Source organism: Myotis davidii, unplaced genomic scaffold (genome assembly GCF_000327345.1).
Source record: "Myotis davidii unplaced genomic scaffold, ASM32734v1 scaffold233, whole genome shotgun sequence".
In the NCBI taxonomy this organism is placed as follows: Eukaryota; Metazoa; Chordata; class Mammalia; order Chiroptera; family Vespertilionidae; genus Myotis; species Myotis davidii.
Window position 1 is genome coordinate 315,871 of NW_006285917.1, and position 17,317 is coordinate 333,187.

A 17,317-nucleotide genomic window follows, 5' to 3' on the forward strand; every position below is an offset into this window, starting at 1 on the left:
AACTTCATTAGCCCAGTCAGAAGCCAGAGGGATGTGGTACTCCTTAAGGCCCAGAAGCAGTAACTATGTCCTGCCTGTGGTTTAGGAAGTAGGATCAGAGGGGTGGGGATTCTCACCTCATTTTCATAGGAGCTGCCAATCACATAGAAATAGAGATCAATACTGCTTTTGTAGACTACTGTGAGGCCTTCCAAGAGGGCGATTTCACCTGGGGGGGTAAAGATGGAAACAGTAGGTAGCCTGAGACAAGAAAGTGGGACAGAAGGAATTACCATGAAGTCCTGGTATCCAATTGTTTTGGGCTGAGATAATGCAGGTCGAATGACCCCCAAAGTTGATCTGCTTTTTATTTATAGATGGTAGCAGAAGGGAAGTATAAATTTGGGGAAGTCTACCAGTAAATGTATCTTCTCCTCTAACCCCTCCCCCACGACTCTCATTTCCCTCCTTGTATAAGAGACAGGATACTAGTCGATCCTTCGGAGGTGAAAATGCAGAGCGGTCACCTTTACAGACTTCCATTTACCTGCCCTAATGGATGCGGTACAATAAGCAGAGCTGCAGTTAAATTTGTCAAGTGAGGCTCATAAATCCAGAGACTAGACAGGTAGCTAACAGCCAACCTTCCAGCACGGTATTCCCGCGTGAGGTACACTCACCTCCCCATTACATTTCTGAAGAGTTTATTATATGAGGGGAGGAGGAAAAAAGAGAAAAAGGAGGCAGAGTCATTTTATCCTTTCTCCGCAGTCCTGCTGCCACCCTCTTCCCACCATGGTTCCCCCAACACAGGGAGTAGTGAAAAGGAGAATGACCTACTGTCAGTCCGATGAGTCTTGTTGAAAATGTTCTTCTCAAAGGCCTTCTGCTCCTTGACACTGGGGTAGGTGTCGTCATAGTACTGGCCAGAGGGAAAGGAGAAGGGTTGGGTCATTAGAGCTGAGCCCACAATGATTAGTGACTGTGTTTTGCCCTGGATCTTGGATTTCTCTCTTTTAAGGCATGGGGTAAGGGAGAAATACTGACATAAAAAAGGAAGAACTGCTCTAGCCAGTGTTGCTCAGTGGATAGAGCTTGTGGACTGAAGGGTCCCAGCTCGATCCCCAGCGGGGGTGTGTAGGAGGCAGCTGATCAATGATTCTCTCTCATCATTGATGTTTCTATCTCTTTCTCCCTCTCCCTTCCTCTCTGAAAGCAATAAAAATATATATTAAAAAAAGAAGAAGGAAGAACTACAGAGGCAGGGAATGGGCAGCAAGTAATCAGATACAAAAATAATTTTTTAAGGACCCTGCTCTAAACAACCTCACCTTACATTTCTAAGACTGTAAGGGCAGAGGCCTACCAGTCCTATGATGAGGTTCTGCCCCTCTCTGTTTTCTAGGAGAGCAATCCTGAGGCCACTCTCTTCAAGTGCTTCCCAGAAGCTACCCCAGGTCAGGGAGCAGTGCTAGAGAACACAAACAGCCCTAAAGGCACAGAACACTTCTTGCAGACCCTCATTCACTGTATGAAGTTGAGGAATAGGGAAAGGCTACAAAAATCTCCTCTAAAGAAACGCAACCCCTACCCTATGTGCTCTCATATCTTAGCTTTTGTGTCTGCAAACTGAAAGAAGCAGGAGGCAATCTAGCACATTGTTGAGCCCACTCCCAAGCTCTCCCTAGCAAGGAGGCGGAGATGCGGGCTGCTAAATCGCTCTGCTCTTTAGGGGCTAATCCGTCGCAGTCAGCTGAAGACCTATGACAGGTCTGGCATTTAGTAACTGGATAACTGTTTCAAAAGGTGTCCTGCATAGTTACATCCAATTACAGGGAGGAACAGCTGGTGAATTCTAAACTAATCTCTACCTGCTGATTGATTTATGCTATGCTTGCCCGGAGTTAATACACCAGGGACAGAAAAAATGTCTACAGGAAGGGGGAGAACATAGAGGAGAGCTGAGGGGTGTCCTTTCTCTTCTTTTTTAACAGATCCAAAGTTAGAAATGTCACAATGGGAAAGCCAGGAGGCAACAAGCTTGGTGGTAACTGCAGGCCTAGGGCTGGAACTCTAGAACTACAAGAAATTTCCCTGGAAAAATCCAGGCAGATGAAAAGTAGAAGGGAAAGGGACTGGAGTGATGGGCATGGGCAGGCTACTTCTCACGTCTAGACACTGCTTTGTTCAGAAACCAAGGTTGCAAAGTTCTTCGCCGCTCAGATGCTGATAACGACGGAGGTCAAAGTCTGAGGCTAGCAAGCAGAGAAACAGGGCAACTAAGGGACAGAAGCAGTTTAGGTTTTATCTGGAGTAGACATGGAAAAGATGGAAGAATTTTAAAAATTACAGTATCAAGGAATATCAGCTAATAGGGACAGTCCCAAGATTCAAATCTCAGAGTAAGTCTTTGTCTTGCTCCTAAACTATTTTGAAAGGGAATCTTACCTTGGCAAACAGTCGATCTCCATCATTGTCCAGAATCAGGATGGCTTTGACAGTATACAGGGAGGGTTCCTGAAGAGATAGGAACATACCTTCAGTCCTGAAGGCTCCTGACACCACTGGCAAACCAGATACCTTCTCCTAGTCCCACTGGGTACCTCTGTGTGTCTCCTATCCCAACCTGATTAGATACTGACATTTCCCACTGAGCATGACCAAGTGGTGAATGAAGTGAATTGAGAGAGGGGGCATTTTAACAAAGGACTCCAAAGCAGCATCAGATAAAGTTTCTCTGAGCCAGACCTACAGAGTACTTAATCAAGGTAGGTCATGCTGTTATTTCCAAATATTATGCTACACTTGTTTCCAAATTACCCTCCCTCACAGGTGAGTATGGAATGTGACCAGATTAATTAATAGGCACCGCATAAGGCTATTTGAAAACAGGGCTGAATGCCCTGATGTACTTGGAAGTTTCCGCAGTCCCAATGCAGTAGCAATGCAGAGGCATAAAGCAAGCCTTCCCTAAACACCCACACACTGAACAGAGGGAAATGTCAGCGCACAAACGAACGAACGAACACACGAACACACACAGACACAAACACACACACACACACACACACACACACACCCAAGTACGAATGCAGCCCAGTGAGTCATCCATCTCCCAAGACCGCCTCTATGATCCCAATTCTTCTGCTATACTCAGACCACCACCACTTAACTTGCCAGGACAAAAACTAATCTGAATTCTGGGGAAGTTAAGAAGCAATGAGAAGAGGATCCGTTTAAGAAACACTCTGGGGACTGGAGATAAAGAGCAGGAGCGGGTGTTTCTTCACTACCAAGAATCAAACTTGGAGTACACGGGCTCTCATAAAGAAATCACAGCCTCAACCTCAATGGTCACACCAAAACTCAAATAACTGCAAAGCGTGTCATTTTGCAAAAAGCTCCTCTACTCTGGCAACTTCTAGAGAACCTGCTAACCAGGAGAGGAAGAAAGAGAATGGAGGGAAGGCAGTGATATGTGTATAGGTGTTTACAGGCTCACACTCCTTGACTTTCTAATCAATATTCCTTAACCACTGGTATCTGTCCCCTGTGCAGTAAGACAAGGCTGTTGCTTTGCTATCTCCCTTTCCTGGCTTACTTAGGAAAACCACAGTCCTCAAAGGGGCCAAATATACTCCCCAAGCATGTGTTTAACAAAGACCCAAGAGAGAGGAGGAAAGAATTACTGCCAAGGACCCAGAAACTGTGTCTATAAAGGTAAACTGTCCCATGAGGTTCCAGGAGGTTTATGGTTCCGTGCAATGAACCGCCCCTGGCTCAGGGAGTTAAGAATGAGAGGAAAGGCAACCCAGTCTTCTAACAGCAAGGTGAAGAGTATAAGCTTTCCCCAATTCAGTTTTTGAGATAGGAATTTTTGTGTTTTGTTCAAGTGTCCAAAACAAGGCCTGACCCATACTAAACTCTCAATATCTTTTGAATGATTATGAGACTGAAGTTTCAGAATAAAGTAAAAATTTTTTGATGTAGGATACATCTAGCAGATCCTCTTATAATTATACTTCCAGATATAGGTAGTATCTAGTGTGGCCATTTTGGGAGATATTACTATCAACTTATCTCTCCTCTGATAAGTACTCCTTAAAGATGCCCACCCTATATAGATTACTCTGGAAAATGAGGCACGAAGAACTCCTCTGTCAACCAAAGGAACTCTGTATTTAGCAGAGGGAAGACTCTAGATTCTCATTTAATAGGTCAGAAATAAAAGCAGTTTCCTAATTCCCCACAGAAAGATCTTCCCCAAAAGCAGGCTCAGTTCTATAGCAACGTGGATCCTCAATTCACCAAAAGAGACACCATTGGGAATTGGTTTCCTTAAGAGAGGAAAGGAAGTCCACAAGGAGGGAAATTTAGAAGAAATATTTTCCCCTACAATCTTTTCCCTGGAAATGTTTGGCTCTGTTCCTCCATCTGCAGTCACAGCAACCCTAGAGAGCTTCCTAATGGTCTAAACTGGGCATTGAGCTGGCATAGGTAACCAGTTCTTGCAGCCATAGAGTCTGGTATCCCTAGAAAGAATGGGATCCCAAAGAAAAGAAAAACCCTTATGGCCACCTGCCAACTAGGAGAGTAGGACAATGTCCTTTGTGGCCAACCAAGTGTGAGCACCTAAAACAGCCTGCAGAAAAAGAGAAACAGATTTCTGGCTCTTTTCATGAGTTTTTTAGAAGATGCTATCAAGGAAACCCCCAAATAAAAATACTGGATCTTCCTGGGAAAGATAAAAGACAGGCAAAGGAAGTCAAGGAGAAGACCAGATAGGACTTATTTTACAGCTCTGAAAGGGATAAGAAGGCACAAGAGAAGAGGCTGGTCATTTCAAACTTCCAAAGGACTAACAACACGAAATCCGGCTGCGAATTTAGGCAAGAGCTTAAATGCTGCTTTAATTCTCTATTCTGCTACAGCTGGAGCCAGCAGCTTCTCCTTTACTTCTCCTGCCACCTCCTGACTGCAGCTGGTTACACTTCAGCCCGGGGCCTTTACATCTCAGGAGTAGGAGGGCCAGGAATTCCTCTCACACCATAAAACCAGCCAGTTTAAAGGCCCCAAAAGCCATTACTGATAATGTAATTTCACTTTTAAGTTTTAGCAAAGGGCAAGTTTATAAATAACACCCAGCTACTGAGAAATGGGCTTCCTCAACAATGGACTAGGCTTGACCTTGTAACACATTAAATGCTGATTATTGAGAAAGACCCTACAAGCTTAGGACCATGTTCAAGGGATTTAAAAGGTCTATTCTTCCCTCCCACGGCCAAATGGGTAGCTGCTAGAAAGCTTTCGAGACAAAGTTCTGTGATGCACTGACTTTCAGAGAGCCACAGCCTAAGTGTATAACAGAACTTCACCTCAAATGCTAATGGTGCCTGGAAATGATGTGTAGGCAGATTAATTCTTAGTAGGAGGTTGGTGGCTCAGATAGATTTTTATGTTGCTTTTTATTACCAAGAAAAACCGAGACTGGGAAAAAAAAAGAAAAGAAAAACCGAGACTGGATTCCTCAGGAGAGCTAAAACAACACTGAGCAAACAGCCTGGTGCAAAAGAGACTTGGATCTCAATAAGGGGATTCTGAAGCCGGGTTGGGGGGAAAATCAACATCTCCCAGTATTCCCTCTCTCAGCACAAAGGACTAGAGGAGAAGAGTCATTCCTAGTGCTGCCCCCTGTGGGCCTTCCGATGACCTGCAGTTTCCTAAGGATTATAATCATTAGCAAAAGTATTTTAAAAAGGCAGCTCTGTACAAGAGCTATTTGTGTGTCTTGTAAGCCAAACTAGGAGAGATGGACTCTGGAAAAAGCACTACACTGGCCTGGCCAGAGTTGCTCAGTGGTGGAGCTTCGACCCATGAACCAGGAGATCACGGTTCAATTCCCGGTCAGGGCATATGCCTGGATTGCAGGCTTCATCGCCAGTGTGGGGTGTGCAAGAGGCAGCCGATTAATGATTCTTTCTCATCATTGATGTTTCTGTCTCTCTCCCTCTCCCTTCCTCTCTCTGACATCAATTAAACATATAAAAATATATTTATTGTGTTCTTTATTTTTAAACATGCACTAAATTGTGTTCACAATGTATATAGTAAAAGAACACTTTGGGGTAAGGTCATAGATATGCCATCAGAAGATGACTGGGGGAGTGTTTGGAGCAGGCAGACAGGCTATTTGGGGGCTCTAATTACTTTACTTGATTCACTTGGAGGAGGGGGACCAAGAAACCTTGGAGAAGTCAGAGGATGCTATCCACGAGCTGCAAGGGCACAAGAATCTGGCTGAGATTCCTAGAAAGTTCTTCATTCCCCACTTATAAAGAAATCTTTATGGTCATGCCAAAAAGTAGTACTCTGGCTTGGTAGCAGATCTTTATCAACTAGAAACAAGATGCTCTTCCTTCAATCCTATTTATAAAGTAAAGCCAAGACAGTAAACACTAGAAGGAGAAATTCCTAGATACCAATCCCAGCTCTACATGGCCTAAGCAGGTATTTGCTCCCTGACTCTGTGCCGACTTCTTGAAAATGAAAAGCTCCCCTGGGGTTGAGGGCTCCAATCTGCCAGCCACAAGCCTAGGGACTTCAGATGAAAAGAATTAGGTGAATGCTTTGACAGGGAAGAGCAGTTTTCATATACTGCCCAAGGGTTCCTTAGATTCAAGAAGCACAGCTCAGGAAAGAATGCTCTGGAGCTACAGGCACCACAGAACTGGATGACACAAGACCAAATACTGGTTACACAGGACACTGAACATGCCATGGGAAGGAAGAACTGACAGCAGAAGAGCTACCTGGAAAGAATCTTCCTGTCTGAAAACAGATACAAAACGTGAATGCCCAGTTACCAAGAATTCTGACACTACAGGAGAAAATGTCTCTAAACTCCAAAGAAACCCTTGTATTATAGTCTGGACCGGCCATCCATTACGTCAAGTTCTACATTTCTCTAGGACTCAGCTTCCTCACTGGAGAAATGAGAGGCCTGAGATAGATCAGTTCATGTTAATACCTTTTTTGAAGTAGAGCAGACCCCTCTGATAAGCTTATGAAATTTTTGGACCTTGTTACCAGGAAAATACACATCCACAAATTGTTATGATTTGAAGGAGTTCATCGACCTAGGTTTAGAATTAAATGAAATTCTCTCTGAATAAGAAGGTGTGGGGAGGGAATGGAAAAAGAGGGAAATGAGTGATACGTTGATAAATCACTCCTTTTCCTCTGCCTGGCACCAATTAAAGACTTCAATAAATATGTGTATGGCTGCCTGGCCAAACATGGCTCAGTGGTTGAGCATCTACCTATGAACCAGGTCACAGTCCAATTCCCAGTCAGGGTACATGCCCGGGTTTCTGGCTTGATCCCCAGTAGGGGGTGTGCAGGAGGCAGCCGACCAATGATTCTCTCTCATCATTGATGTTTCTATTGCTCTCTCCCTCTCCCTTCCTCTCTGAAATCAATAAAAAATATATAATTTTTAAAAACACGAAAAAAATATGTGTGTGACCTTCATAAATTAATTAATGATTTATAAAACTAACACAGGCAGCAAGGGGAGCAAAGATCAGCACCACACCCTGCAGCTTTTGAAGACTAAATGTGGTGGCTCTGAGGCAGGCAGGACAAGGATAACCAAGCTGTTCCTGTATTAAAATTCAGAAAGCCAGTCTGCTAGAGAATTTTATGCCCAGAGGTCACACAGTCCCTAATTCTTAAACTATTATGGAAGTGAAACAATTACAGCAATGTGGGACAAAGCAAGCAGTACTTACTAGGAAGAGAAATGAAATGAACCAGCAGAAATCAGAGTACTCTCCACCTGAGGCTTGGGGGCAACATTAGAACATTCTGCTTTCCCAGTTTGGTAATTCAGGAGCCCTCATTTAAATATCACTCAGCAAAGGGAAAAATCAAGTGGGGATAGATCCATTTTTGATGAGTCCTTGATCATGATCGGTATCCTAATTTATTCCCAACTCTCCCCTCCCCTCCATCTGCTCCTGAAAACAAAAAGCTGGTCTTTTTTTTTTTTTTTAAATATGGAGTACTTCATGAATTTGTGTGTCACCCTTGTGCAGGGGCCGTGCAAGTAATCTCTGTATCATTCCAATTTTAGTCTATAGGCTGTTGAATGGAGCACCAAAAAGCTAGTCTTAAAAAGACTGAATTGATAGCCTCTGTGTTCATCTTTCAATCTATTTGCTCCCCCAAAATCAACCCTGGAGGCAGAGTTGCTAGCCTCTCCCTTAGTTCCAGTCTTCTTCTAAAAACTACACAAGAGAAAAGGAGGGAGAAAATTGGTAGACAGAGCTTTCCAGGCCAACTGGCTATAAATGGGGATTATCTGCCTTGATAATGGGAAAGTTAAAAAGTCAAATAAGGCCCTGGCTGGTTTGGCTCAGTGGATGGATCGTCGGCCTGAGGACTCAAGGGTCCCAGGTTCGATTCTGGGCAAGGGCATGTACCTTGGTTGCGGGCACATCCCCAGTGGGGGGTGTGCAGGAGGCAGCTGATCGATGTTTCTCTCTCATCGATGTTTCTAACTCTCTATCCCTCTCCCTTCCTCTCTGTGAAAAAAATCAATAAAATATATTTTAAAAAATAAAATAAAATAAGTCAAATAAGGCCCAGCCTTGGTGGCTCAGTGGTTGAGCATCGACCTATGAACCAGGAGGTCACGGTTTGCCTCCTGGTCAGGGCACATGCCCAGGTTGTGGGCTCGATTCCCAGTGAGGTGCATGCAGGAGGCAGCCGATCAATGATTCTCTCTCATCACTGATGTTTTTATCTCTCTCTCCATCTCCCTTCCTCTCTGAAATCAATAAAAATATATATATATTTTAAAAACAGTTAAGTAAGACCTAGGCTTCATCTGAAGCATGCAAGATTTCCTTGAAAGATTTCCTGAAGAGATGTGGTCAAACACCAGAAGAGGTGACCAGGCTAGGGAATCTAAAGACAAGAGAACGCTGATCTGGGAGAAAGCCTATTCTGTGCAGAATCAGGAGAGGCAGAAAGTGGGTGGGTATCTTAAAATGTTCATGGACTTAACCTCCCAATCCATCTTCATCGGCTGCCCATGGGCACTCTGCCTTTGTCTTTCTAATTGCTCTAACATAGATGGGTAGTTAGGCACTGGTTCTTTATTCCTGTTCTATCCTTTATTTGCTTCTTTAGTTCCCTTTTCCATAACTAGTTTGCTTGTCAATATCCTGTCTAAGCAAGTCATGTTGGTGGAGTAAAGTAAAAAACAGTAGCAAGTATCTAGATGAGGAAGATTTTAAATCTGCCACTACGCTCCTTCAAATATTTGGATAATTGCATTCATCCTCTACCTCCCAGGGAAGACCTGGCTTCTCAAGGGTCTGGCTCTCTTCATGTGGAGACCCCTCCTCCTCTTTTGACCGTGACAGCTCTCCTAGACCTTTGATGTAATTTATACCTTGCCAGGGACCAGCTCTTTCCCACCACTATGAAGGAGAGGGAAAAAATATATATAAATACGTCGGAAATCTATAACGAGGTCTTCTTGGAGGGCAAGACATGGGGAGAGTTAGAAGCAGCGTCAATTGCTCTTTAGGGGTTTTAGTTCAAGCCGAGGTCTGCTTCCAGCAATCAACCATTAAAACAAGCCGGCCAGAGTAACAGCACAGTTTATTCTGATCATTTAATTTGAAGTGTCAATAAATTAAACTTCAATCAATTAAACTAGGTGTGCAATAACCCAGATGGACACCCCGACACCAACATAATCACAATAAAAATTTTTATGGCTGCCAGGGACCTCACCGGGGGCAGTGCTGGCACTGCTCGCGCCCTAGCTGAGAAATATATCTCCACAGTGCAGGAACGAGGAGATTGTTTCTCCTAACGAAATGGAGGGGCCAGGCACCAGCAAGGACACAGCTGGGAGAGGGGCACAGGGGACTGCCAGGAAGGAGATGGGAGTGCTTTGGGGGCTTAATGTAATTGATACCTTTGCCCAGAGCAGGAGGAGGGGACATTTAGGCCAAGTACCTCTACTGTTAGTGCCAAAGGAATTTAACAAAAGCCCCATTAAGATGATTCAGGGAGCGAAGGCCACAGAGCAATATCAACCTTTAAGACTCACTGATGTATTCTGCATAGTTTCCTCCTCCATATGTGCATACTCTTGTGCACTTTGGATGCCCTGGTGTTTGAATGAGGTTTACAATTCGGGATTTGGTAATTTTTTTTAGGATAAAAAAGTTATTAAGGGGAGAGAAAAAGATTCAAACAAGAAGTCTGGTCCATAAAGCACTGGAAAAGCACTCTGAAAGTGAACCCAAAGAGGACTGAGAAATGAAATATATGAAGGAAGATTTAAGGATCTAGTCTGCTAGAATAATTCGTTTTGAGGAAAAAGGTAAACCAAGGAAGGAAGGGGATAAGCCTTTATCTTTAAGATTCCATAGGTTATTAAAGGAGAATGGTGACCTGAAGGGATCCCTCTCCATTCACAAGGAAGGGATAACCAGCAGAAAACAGCAAGAGAGCCCTAACTGGTTTGGCTCAGTGGTTAGAGCATCGGCCTGCGGACTCAAGGGTCCCAGGTTCGATTCCGGTCAAGGGCATGTACCTTGGTTGTGGGCACATACCCAGTAGGGGGTGTGCAGGAGGCAGCTGATCGATGTTTCTCTCTCATCCATGTTTCTAACTCTGTCCCTCTCCATTCCTCTCTGTAAAAAATCAATAAAATATATTTAAAAAAAAGAAAACAGCAGGAGAAAGAAAGCTAAGTCCACAGATGAAGGCTGGGAGCATCATTACTAAGTACTAGGAACAGAAGGTGATGAAATGTTGTTTCCTTAGAGACTACAAGGAGACCTGAGAAAGATTAGATGAATGTGCTTGAGGGCTAGGGCTGGATTATTTAATTAAAGAAAGAAAAGTGCCCTGGCCAGTTTGGCTCAGTGGATAGAGCGTCGGCCTGCAGACGGAGGAGTCCCAGGTTCAATTCCGGTCAAGGGCATGTGCCTTGGTTGTAGGCTCCCCCTCGGCCCGGGCCCTGGGCCCTGGTCGGGGCTCATGCAGGAGGCAATCAATCGATGTGTTTCTCCCACATTAATGTCTCTCTCTGTCTCTCCCTCTCTCTTCCACTCTCTAAAAGATCAATGGAAAAATATCCTCTGGCAAGGATTAACAAACAAGAAAATTTTAAAAAATTAAAACAAAACGAAACAAAAAGAAATGTGACCCACTGTAAAATCCTTAAATGAAGAGAACCTAGTGATATTTAGATATACTCATAATCAGATCAAATTTCAATTGATGGTTCTTCTTGATCTCCTCTAGCTTACCCTTCCTTTCTTCTCAATATTCTACAGGTATGTGCTTGCAGAGGTGAGGATAGAATAGCTTTGATCAGATTTCTGAAGAGGTTCAGCCAAACCAGGTAATAAAAATGTGAAAGGAGCCCAGCTAACATGGCTCAGTGATTGAGCATTGACCTATGGACCAGGAGTTCAGTGTTCGATTCCTGGTTGGCGCATATGCCTGGGTTTCAGGTTCGATGCCCAATAAGGGGCATGCAGGAGACAGCCTAACGAAGCTTCTCTCTCACACTGATGTTTCTCTCTAAAATTTCATATTTTTCATAATGAAGATGGTGACGTAAGAATCAGGTGGTACTGCTGAGTAGACAGAAGAGGGGAAGAGAATAAAAGGAGCAATGAGCCAAAACCGGTTTGGCTCGGTGGATAGATGAAAGAAGGAAGCGTAAAGGAACTTTAGAAGTTCTCTCCCTTTCTAAGGAGTGGCTTGTTAAATACTATGCTGTTACAGTAAACTCTTTAGTTCAGAAGAAAGCTAAGTTCAGATCCAAGGATTCTTCATATTTTTTTTTTAATATATTTTATTGATTTTTTACAGAGAGGAAAGGAGAGAGATAGAGAGTCAGAAACAAATATATTTAAAAAAAAAATAAAAGGAGCAATGAGGAAGGGTGATTCTGAATCAGATGGAGCTAAATTTTGTGGGCCAGTATGTGAGGGTAGTGAGAAGAGAATGAAAAACTTAGGAAATATCACCTAAATCCCAACAAGCGTTCCTCATCTGAACCACTGAATGCTGAAAATTATTTCCATGACTATTTTCTCACTTCTCTGAAGCATGTTACAGAACTAGTACCATTGTGATAAAGAGAAGTTGATTCATTACATACAATGCCTGAGGTTATTAGGGCTTAATTTTCTCCAGGAACTCCAATTGAGAAGGGCTAAAATGGTGAGAAAGGTATATAAATTATTCATTGGGAGCCCAAAATACATTGAAATTGTAAAAAGGAAAAAAAAGGTTGGAAAAATTGACACAGATAAAGGAAAATACTATTTTAATATCCTAAGAACTCTGGAGATCAGCACAAGAATTGATACCAGTCGGTACTTTACATAACTGATGGTCAAAGTACAATTTTATATATTGAAGAGGTGGAAGCTGATGATGAGGTAATGTTAGAGAATTAGTCTGGGATTGGGAATCAAAATCTAATCTAGTTTTGACAATGTACTTATTTGAGCAAGCCCTTTTCCCTATACCTTGGTTTCTCCTAACCCCACTATATAGGTTCATCATGACAGAGAATCAGTAGGGGTTTTTGTTTTGTTTTTTAATATTTTTATTGATTTCAGAGAGGAAGGGAGAGGGAGAGATGGAAACATCAATGATGAGACTCACTGACTGGCTGCCTCCTACATGCCCCCGACTGGGAATGCAGTGGCAACCTGGGCATGTGATGTGCCCTGACTGGGAATGGAACTGTGACCTCCTGGTTCATAGGTCGACACTCAACCACTAAGCCACACCAGCTGGGAAAATCAGTACGGTTTCTAAAGCAAAGTTCAGGGGTGGGGTACCTGACCAGGTTATCAGGGATCTGTGAATGGGGCATCTTAGGTAATAAATATAAGAAAGAAGCAGGTTGAAATCTACTTCACTGAGGAAGCAGAGACAGAGAACTGAGGTAAGAGAAAACGTAAGAGATTTTACATATAAGTCCTTCAACTGACCATTACACACAGCTCCCCAAGTATCATCTCCCTCATTCATTTACCTATAAACAGGCTCCCTTCTGAACACATGCAGGAAAGTCTAAAAATTTCTAAGAACTTCCCAAGAAACCAATTCTCTGGAACTTATCCCACATCTGTTAACTGGTAACAGTGATTAACTGCTTGGGACAGACAATAGCTCATTAAAAACTACTCAGATTAAAAAAATACAAACTACTCAAATGTTAAGCTTTTTACCTAGACTTGACCAATTATCTCTATCTTTGCTACTTTGAAAAAGATAACTGAAACTCTTATTCTTATTCTTATTCTCTTTTACCTGATGAAGATCTGAATGTGTACATGTATTAGAGCTGAAAGAAAAAAAGACAAGAAAAAGGCCTAGAGTTCAACTCAATTGAGGAAGGGGCTGGGAGCTAAATTCCCATACACACCTCCAAATTGTGAAACAGATGGGGCACTTTTGAGAGAAATTCTCTGGTCCAATTTTAAAAGAAGAGGTAATCGTGTTGTATTTGTTTGAACAAGCATAAAAGAGCATGTGGACATACACCCCTTTAACCACCAAGATTCCCCTATAACCTAAGAGAGGGTTAGCATCCCAGATCCCACAGGAATAATTCCTGAAGTTTAAATGGGCAGGAAAAGGGAGAGCAGAATAAGGAGTCTGGAAAAACGTTCCACAAGCCATGCTAACTCTATCAGGTATTCCAGAACTTTGATGGAAGAGTGATTCTTTAGCATGACAAATCTATCTAAAGTGGATGAACAGGAAACCGAAGTAAAAAGAAAACAGTTTTCGGAAGGAATGTGAAAGGCAATTATCAAAGGAGTGTCAGATTGTGACAACTCACAGAAGAAGCCTGCACTCTATTCTTACAATTCGGGGCGAGTTTGGAGATTTGGAGAAACTCAAATCAGGATATCATCCACCAGGCTCAGAATCGGGGAAACCTGAAAGATCCCAATTCAGTTCCTTCATGAACCTTTGCGTCCTCAGGACTCCCTGCGCTCCCTGCAACTTTCCACCAACTCTACCTTCTCCCCGGCAGAGCTTCCCACTTTAAACCGAGGCTTTAGCTCCTGCTCTAGGCCACACGCTATTCAGGGGCTGGCCGCGCCTTCGGCCCTCGAGGGTTACCCGGAACTCCCCTTTCTAACCCTTCCCAATCAGGCTGAACCCCGACTCCCGACCCCTCTGGACACCGCAGCATCTCAGCTGCCCCGGCTCCTACCAAGATCAGCGCCTCCATCTTGCCCCGCAGCTGGTGCCGACGTGGAGCCGCAAAAACAACGCCGCCGCTGATTGGCCCGACGCCCTCATTAGACCCCGCCTAGCCTGGGGATTATTGGACGGCCGGGTGCCAGTTATTGCTTTATTGACCAATAAATGTACTAGTTTGCTTAGCGAAAGCAAGGTGTCCAACCGTAAGGCGCAGGTATTTGATTGTCAGCTGAAACACTCAATAAAATACCAAAACCTCATCACTGAATGAGGCGGGAGGTCCATGGGGCGGGGCTGTTTCCATGGGGAACAGAGGAAGCGAATAGTAATTTTCAATTGGCAGGACGAAGAGCACGTGATATCGTCCCCTGAGTTAGCCGCTTGAATACGCACTTCCTTTAGAGGGCGCTATGTCTCCTTAGCCCTTAAAACTGGCAGCTCCCCGTCAGAATCCTACCCGAATCTCTATTCCAAGAGCTCCCATTAAGTCCCTGATATCCACGGTTGCTTTGGCAAACACTGTTGCTCTTCCCTCAGATTCGCTCAGATCACTTAAGCATCCTCACAAAAAGGCTGTACAGCCATAGAATAAAGCCAGGGGCTGCCCAAGTGTTAACTAGATAAACCGAAGCCTCCAGAAAGTTGATTGAAACAGAAATAATCTCCCCAAAGTGGAGTGACAGGCTGTGCTAGACCCGGGAAGGACCCAGAGAGTTTGTAAAAGCAAATTTTATTTTATTAGAGCTTTGGAGAAGCAGAGAGAAGAGCGTAGGAGGGACAGAGAAGTAAAAGGTCCAGGATAAAGAAGGCTCTAGGGCAGGGGTGGGCAACCCCTGGCACGCGTGCCAAACATGGCATGCCAGTAACTTTTGCTGGCCCGCGAAACCCTCTCATACTCTTCCATTTACAATTGTGAATCTTTGTTCTCAGTGATGTATTTTGTTAAGTCTCCTAATGGAGTAACCTGATGGATGAAAGTAGTAGCTCGTGCATAGCTCTGAAGGTCACGAAATATAAACCTGATGTAAAATCTCTGTCATCAGTGATGCAGCAGCAAAAGTCCCACTGATAATATCAAATAGAGTCATAAAGTTTTCTGTCGGACTATCAGTGTACATGTATACATTAAAAAATAAATGTATTTTTCATCATCATATACTGTGTTTTTGTCACGTGAATGAATTTTATTATTTTTCAAGGTTCTTCACATACGTACACCTTAAGAGATATCAAGTAGGCATAACATGTTCTCAAAAAATTAGGGTTGGCACGCAGAAGAATTTTGAGTCAGAGATTTTGCTGGTTTTGGCATGCACTCACAAAAAAGGTTGCCCACCCCTGCTCTAGGGAGTAGAGTCTGCAGTCCTCCATTAGGGACAAGCCGTTGCAAAATGAGAAAAGAGAAGTTTACCGAATGCAGGGATTTCACAATAGGGAAGGGTTTTGAGATCAACCAAAGAACTTAGATGCATATACGCGTAGCCCATGGACACAGGCAATAGTGGGGTGAAGGCTGGGGGAGGACAGGAGTGGGAAGAAGGGAGGTCAATGGGGAAATAAAGGGCGACATCTGTAATACTTTAAACAATAAAGATAAACAAAATTTTAAACAAAATTTTAAGTTTAACTTTCGCCCAGCCAGTATGGTTCAGTGGTTGAACGTCAACTCAGGAACCAAGAGGTCATGGTTCGATTCCCAATCAGGGCACTTGCCCAGGTTTTGGGCCCGATCCCCAGTGTGGGGTGTGCAGGAGGCACCCAATTAATGTTGTTTCTCTTTCATCGATGCTTCTATCTCTCTCCCTTCCTCTCTCTAAAAATCAATTTTAAAAAAGAAAAACAAAGTAAATAAAAATCAATAAAAACATATTTTTAAAAAAAGTTTAACTTTCCCCTACCCCTCTGTTCCTTAGTCACACACACACACACACACACACCTCTTCCCCCATCCTCCTATATCGCCAGAGCTATCCCCCCATCTCTGATACTATGTCTTTAGGAGTTCCCCTAAGAAGAGGAGTTCGAAACCTACTCAGGAGTTTTTCTAATAATTTCAGAGTAGAGTCAGAGGGCCTAAGAGTAAAGTATAGAGCAGTACAAAACAAATCACAGAGGTAGCATTTGCTACGAAGGAGTGTATGTGCTGTACCGGTAAAATCCAAGGGGACAAGCCTCTTATCTGGAAGAAGCAAGGGCTTAGCCTTCATCTATTCTGACTGGGGAGTTATTCAAACATTTAGCATTGTGCCTGGCGTCATAAGGTTATCCTTGGCTTAGCAGCCTAATGATAATACTAACATTTATTGACCACTTATTATGGGTCCTGCACATGATAAATCTTAATACATTACTAAGTACCTGAGAATGGTGGAGCTGGGAGCAGTTAAATAATTTAGTTAAGGCCATACAAGTATTAATTGGCAGCCATACATACATTTGAGCACAAGGAGTCTGGTTCTAAAACCATGTTCTTACCCACAATCCGTTCCTCTGATTGTGGTATAGCCTGTTCTGGTCCTATCTTAAGTGCCCTACACCAGTTCCAGATGATCTATAGAGACCATGAAGAGGAAACGTGTGTGTTAGTTGGTTGGGGAGGGAATTGGCTCCTCTTTCTTTGATTGTGAAATAACTTGACAAATTTTTTTTTCTTTTCTTTTAACTTGACAAATTTTAATAGTCAGATATTGTTTTAGTAGATGGCTGATTCTTAGCTCTTCAACCTATTGGGTAATTGTGGAGTAGGGGTAAGACAACTAACTGGACGGGAGACATTAGTTCTTGTCATGACTCTGCCTTAATAAGTGCAAGAATTCTGGCAAATCCTTGTGCCCTCTCTGGATTACAGCTGCCACTTCTGGAAAATGGGAACCTAGCATTAAAGTCCTATGATCATTTTTGTTCCTTTTGCTTCCATCCCCTCTTCAAATGGAAAACCCTTAAGAACCAATCAAATGGAAAATGCATATGTTCTCCCCACTATATATATAATACACACAGTTGACCCTGAAACAGCATGGGTTTGAACTGCGCAGTTCCATTTTTGTGTGTGTGTTTTTCAATA

At 43.2% G+C, this 17,317-nt stretch overlaps 1 protein-coding gene across 1 annotated transcript in view; it reads right to left on the reverse strand.

Moving 5' to 3' along the window:
- Positions 1-14,346, reverse strand: part of COPZ1 (coatomer protein complex subunit zeta 1) — a 19,863-nt gene extending 5,517 nt beyond the window's left edge. The window contains exons 1-4 of the mRNA XM_006756936.2: positions 14,264-14,346; positions 2,428-2,496; positions 820-901; positions 117-208 (exon numbers count right to left, since the gene is read on the reverse strand). Of these exons, the coding sequence (XP_006756999.1) occupies positions 117-208; positions 820-901; positions 2,428-2,496; positions 14,264-14,281 (261 nt within the window). The 5' untranslated portion in view covers positions 14,282-14,346. The remainder of the gene's footprint in view (positions 1-116; positions 209-819; positions 902-2,427; positions 2,497-14,263) is intronic.
- Between the last annotated feature and the right edge of the window lie 2,971 nt (positions 14,347-17,317).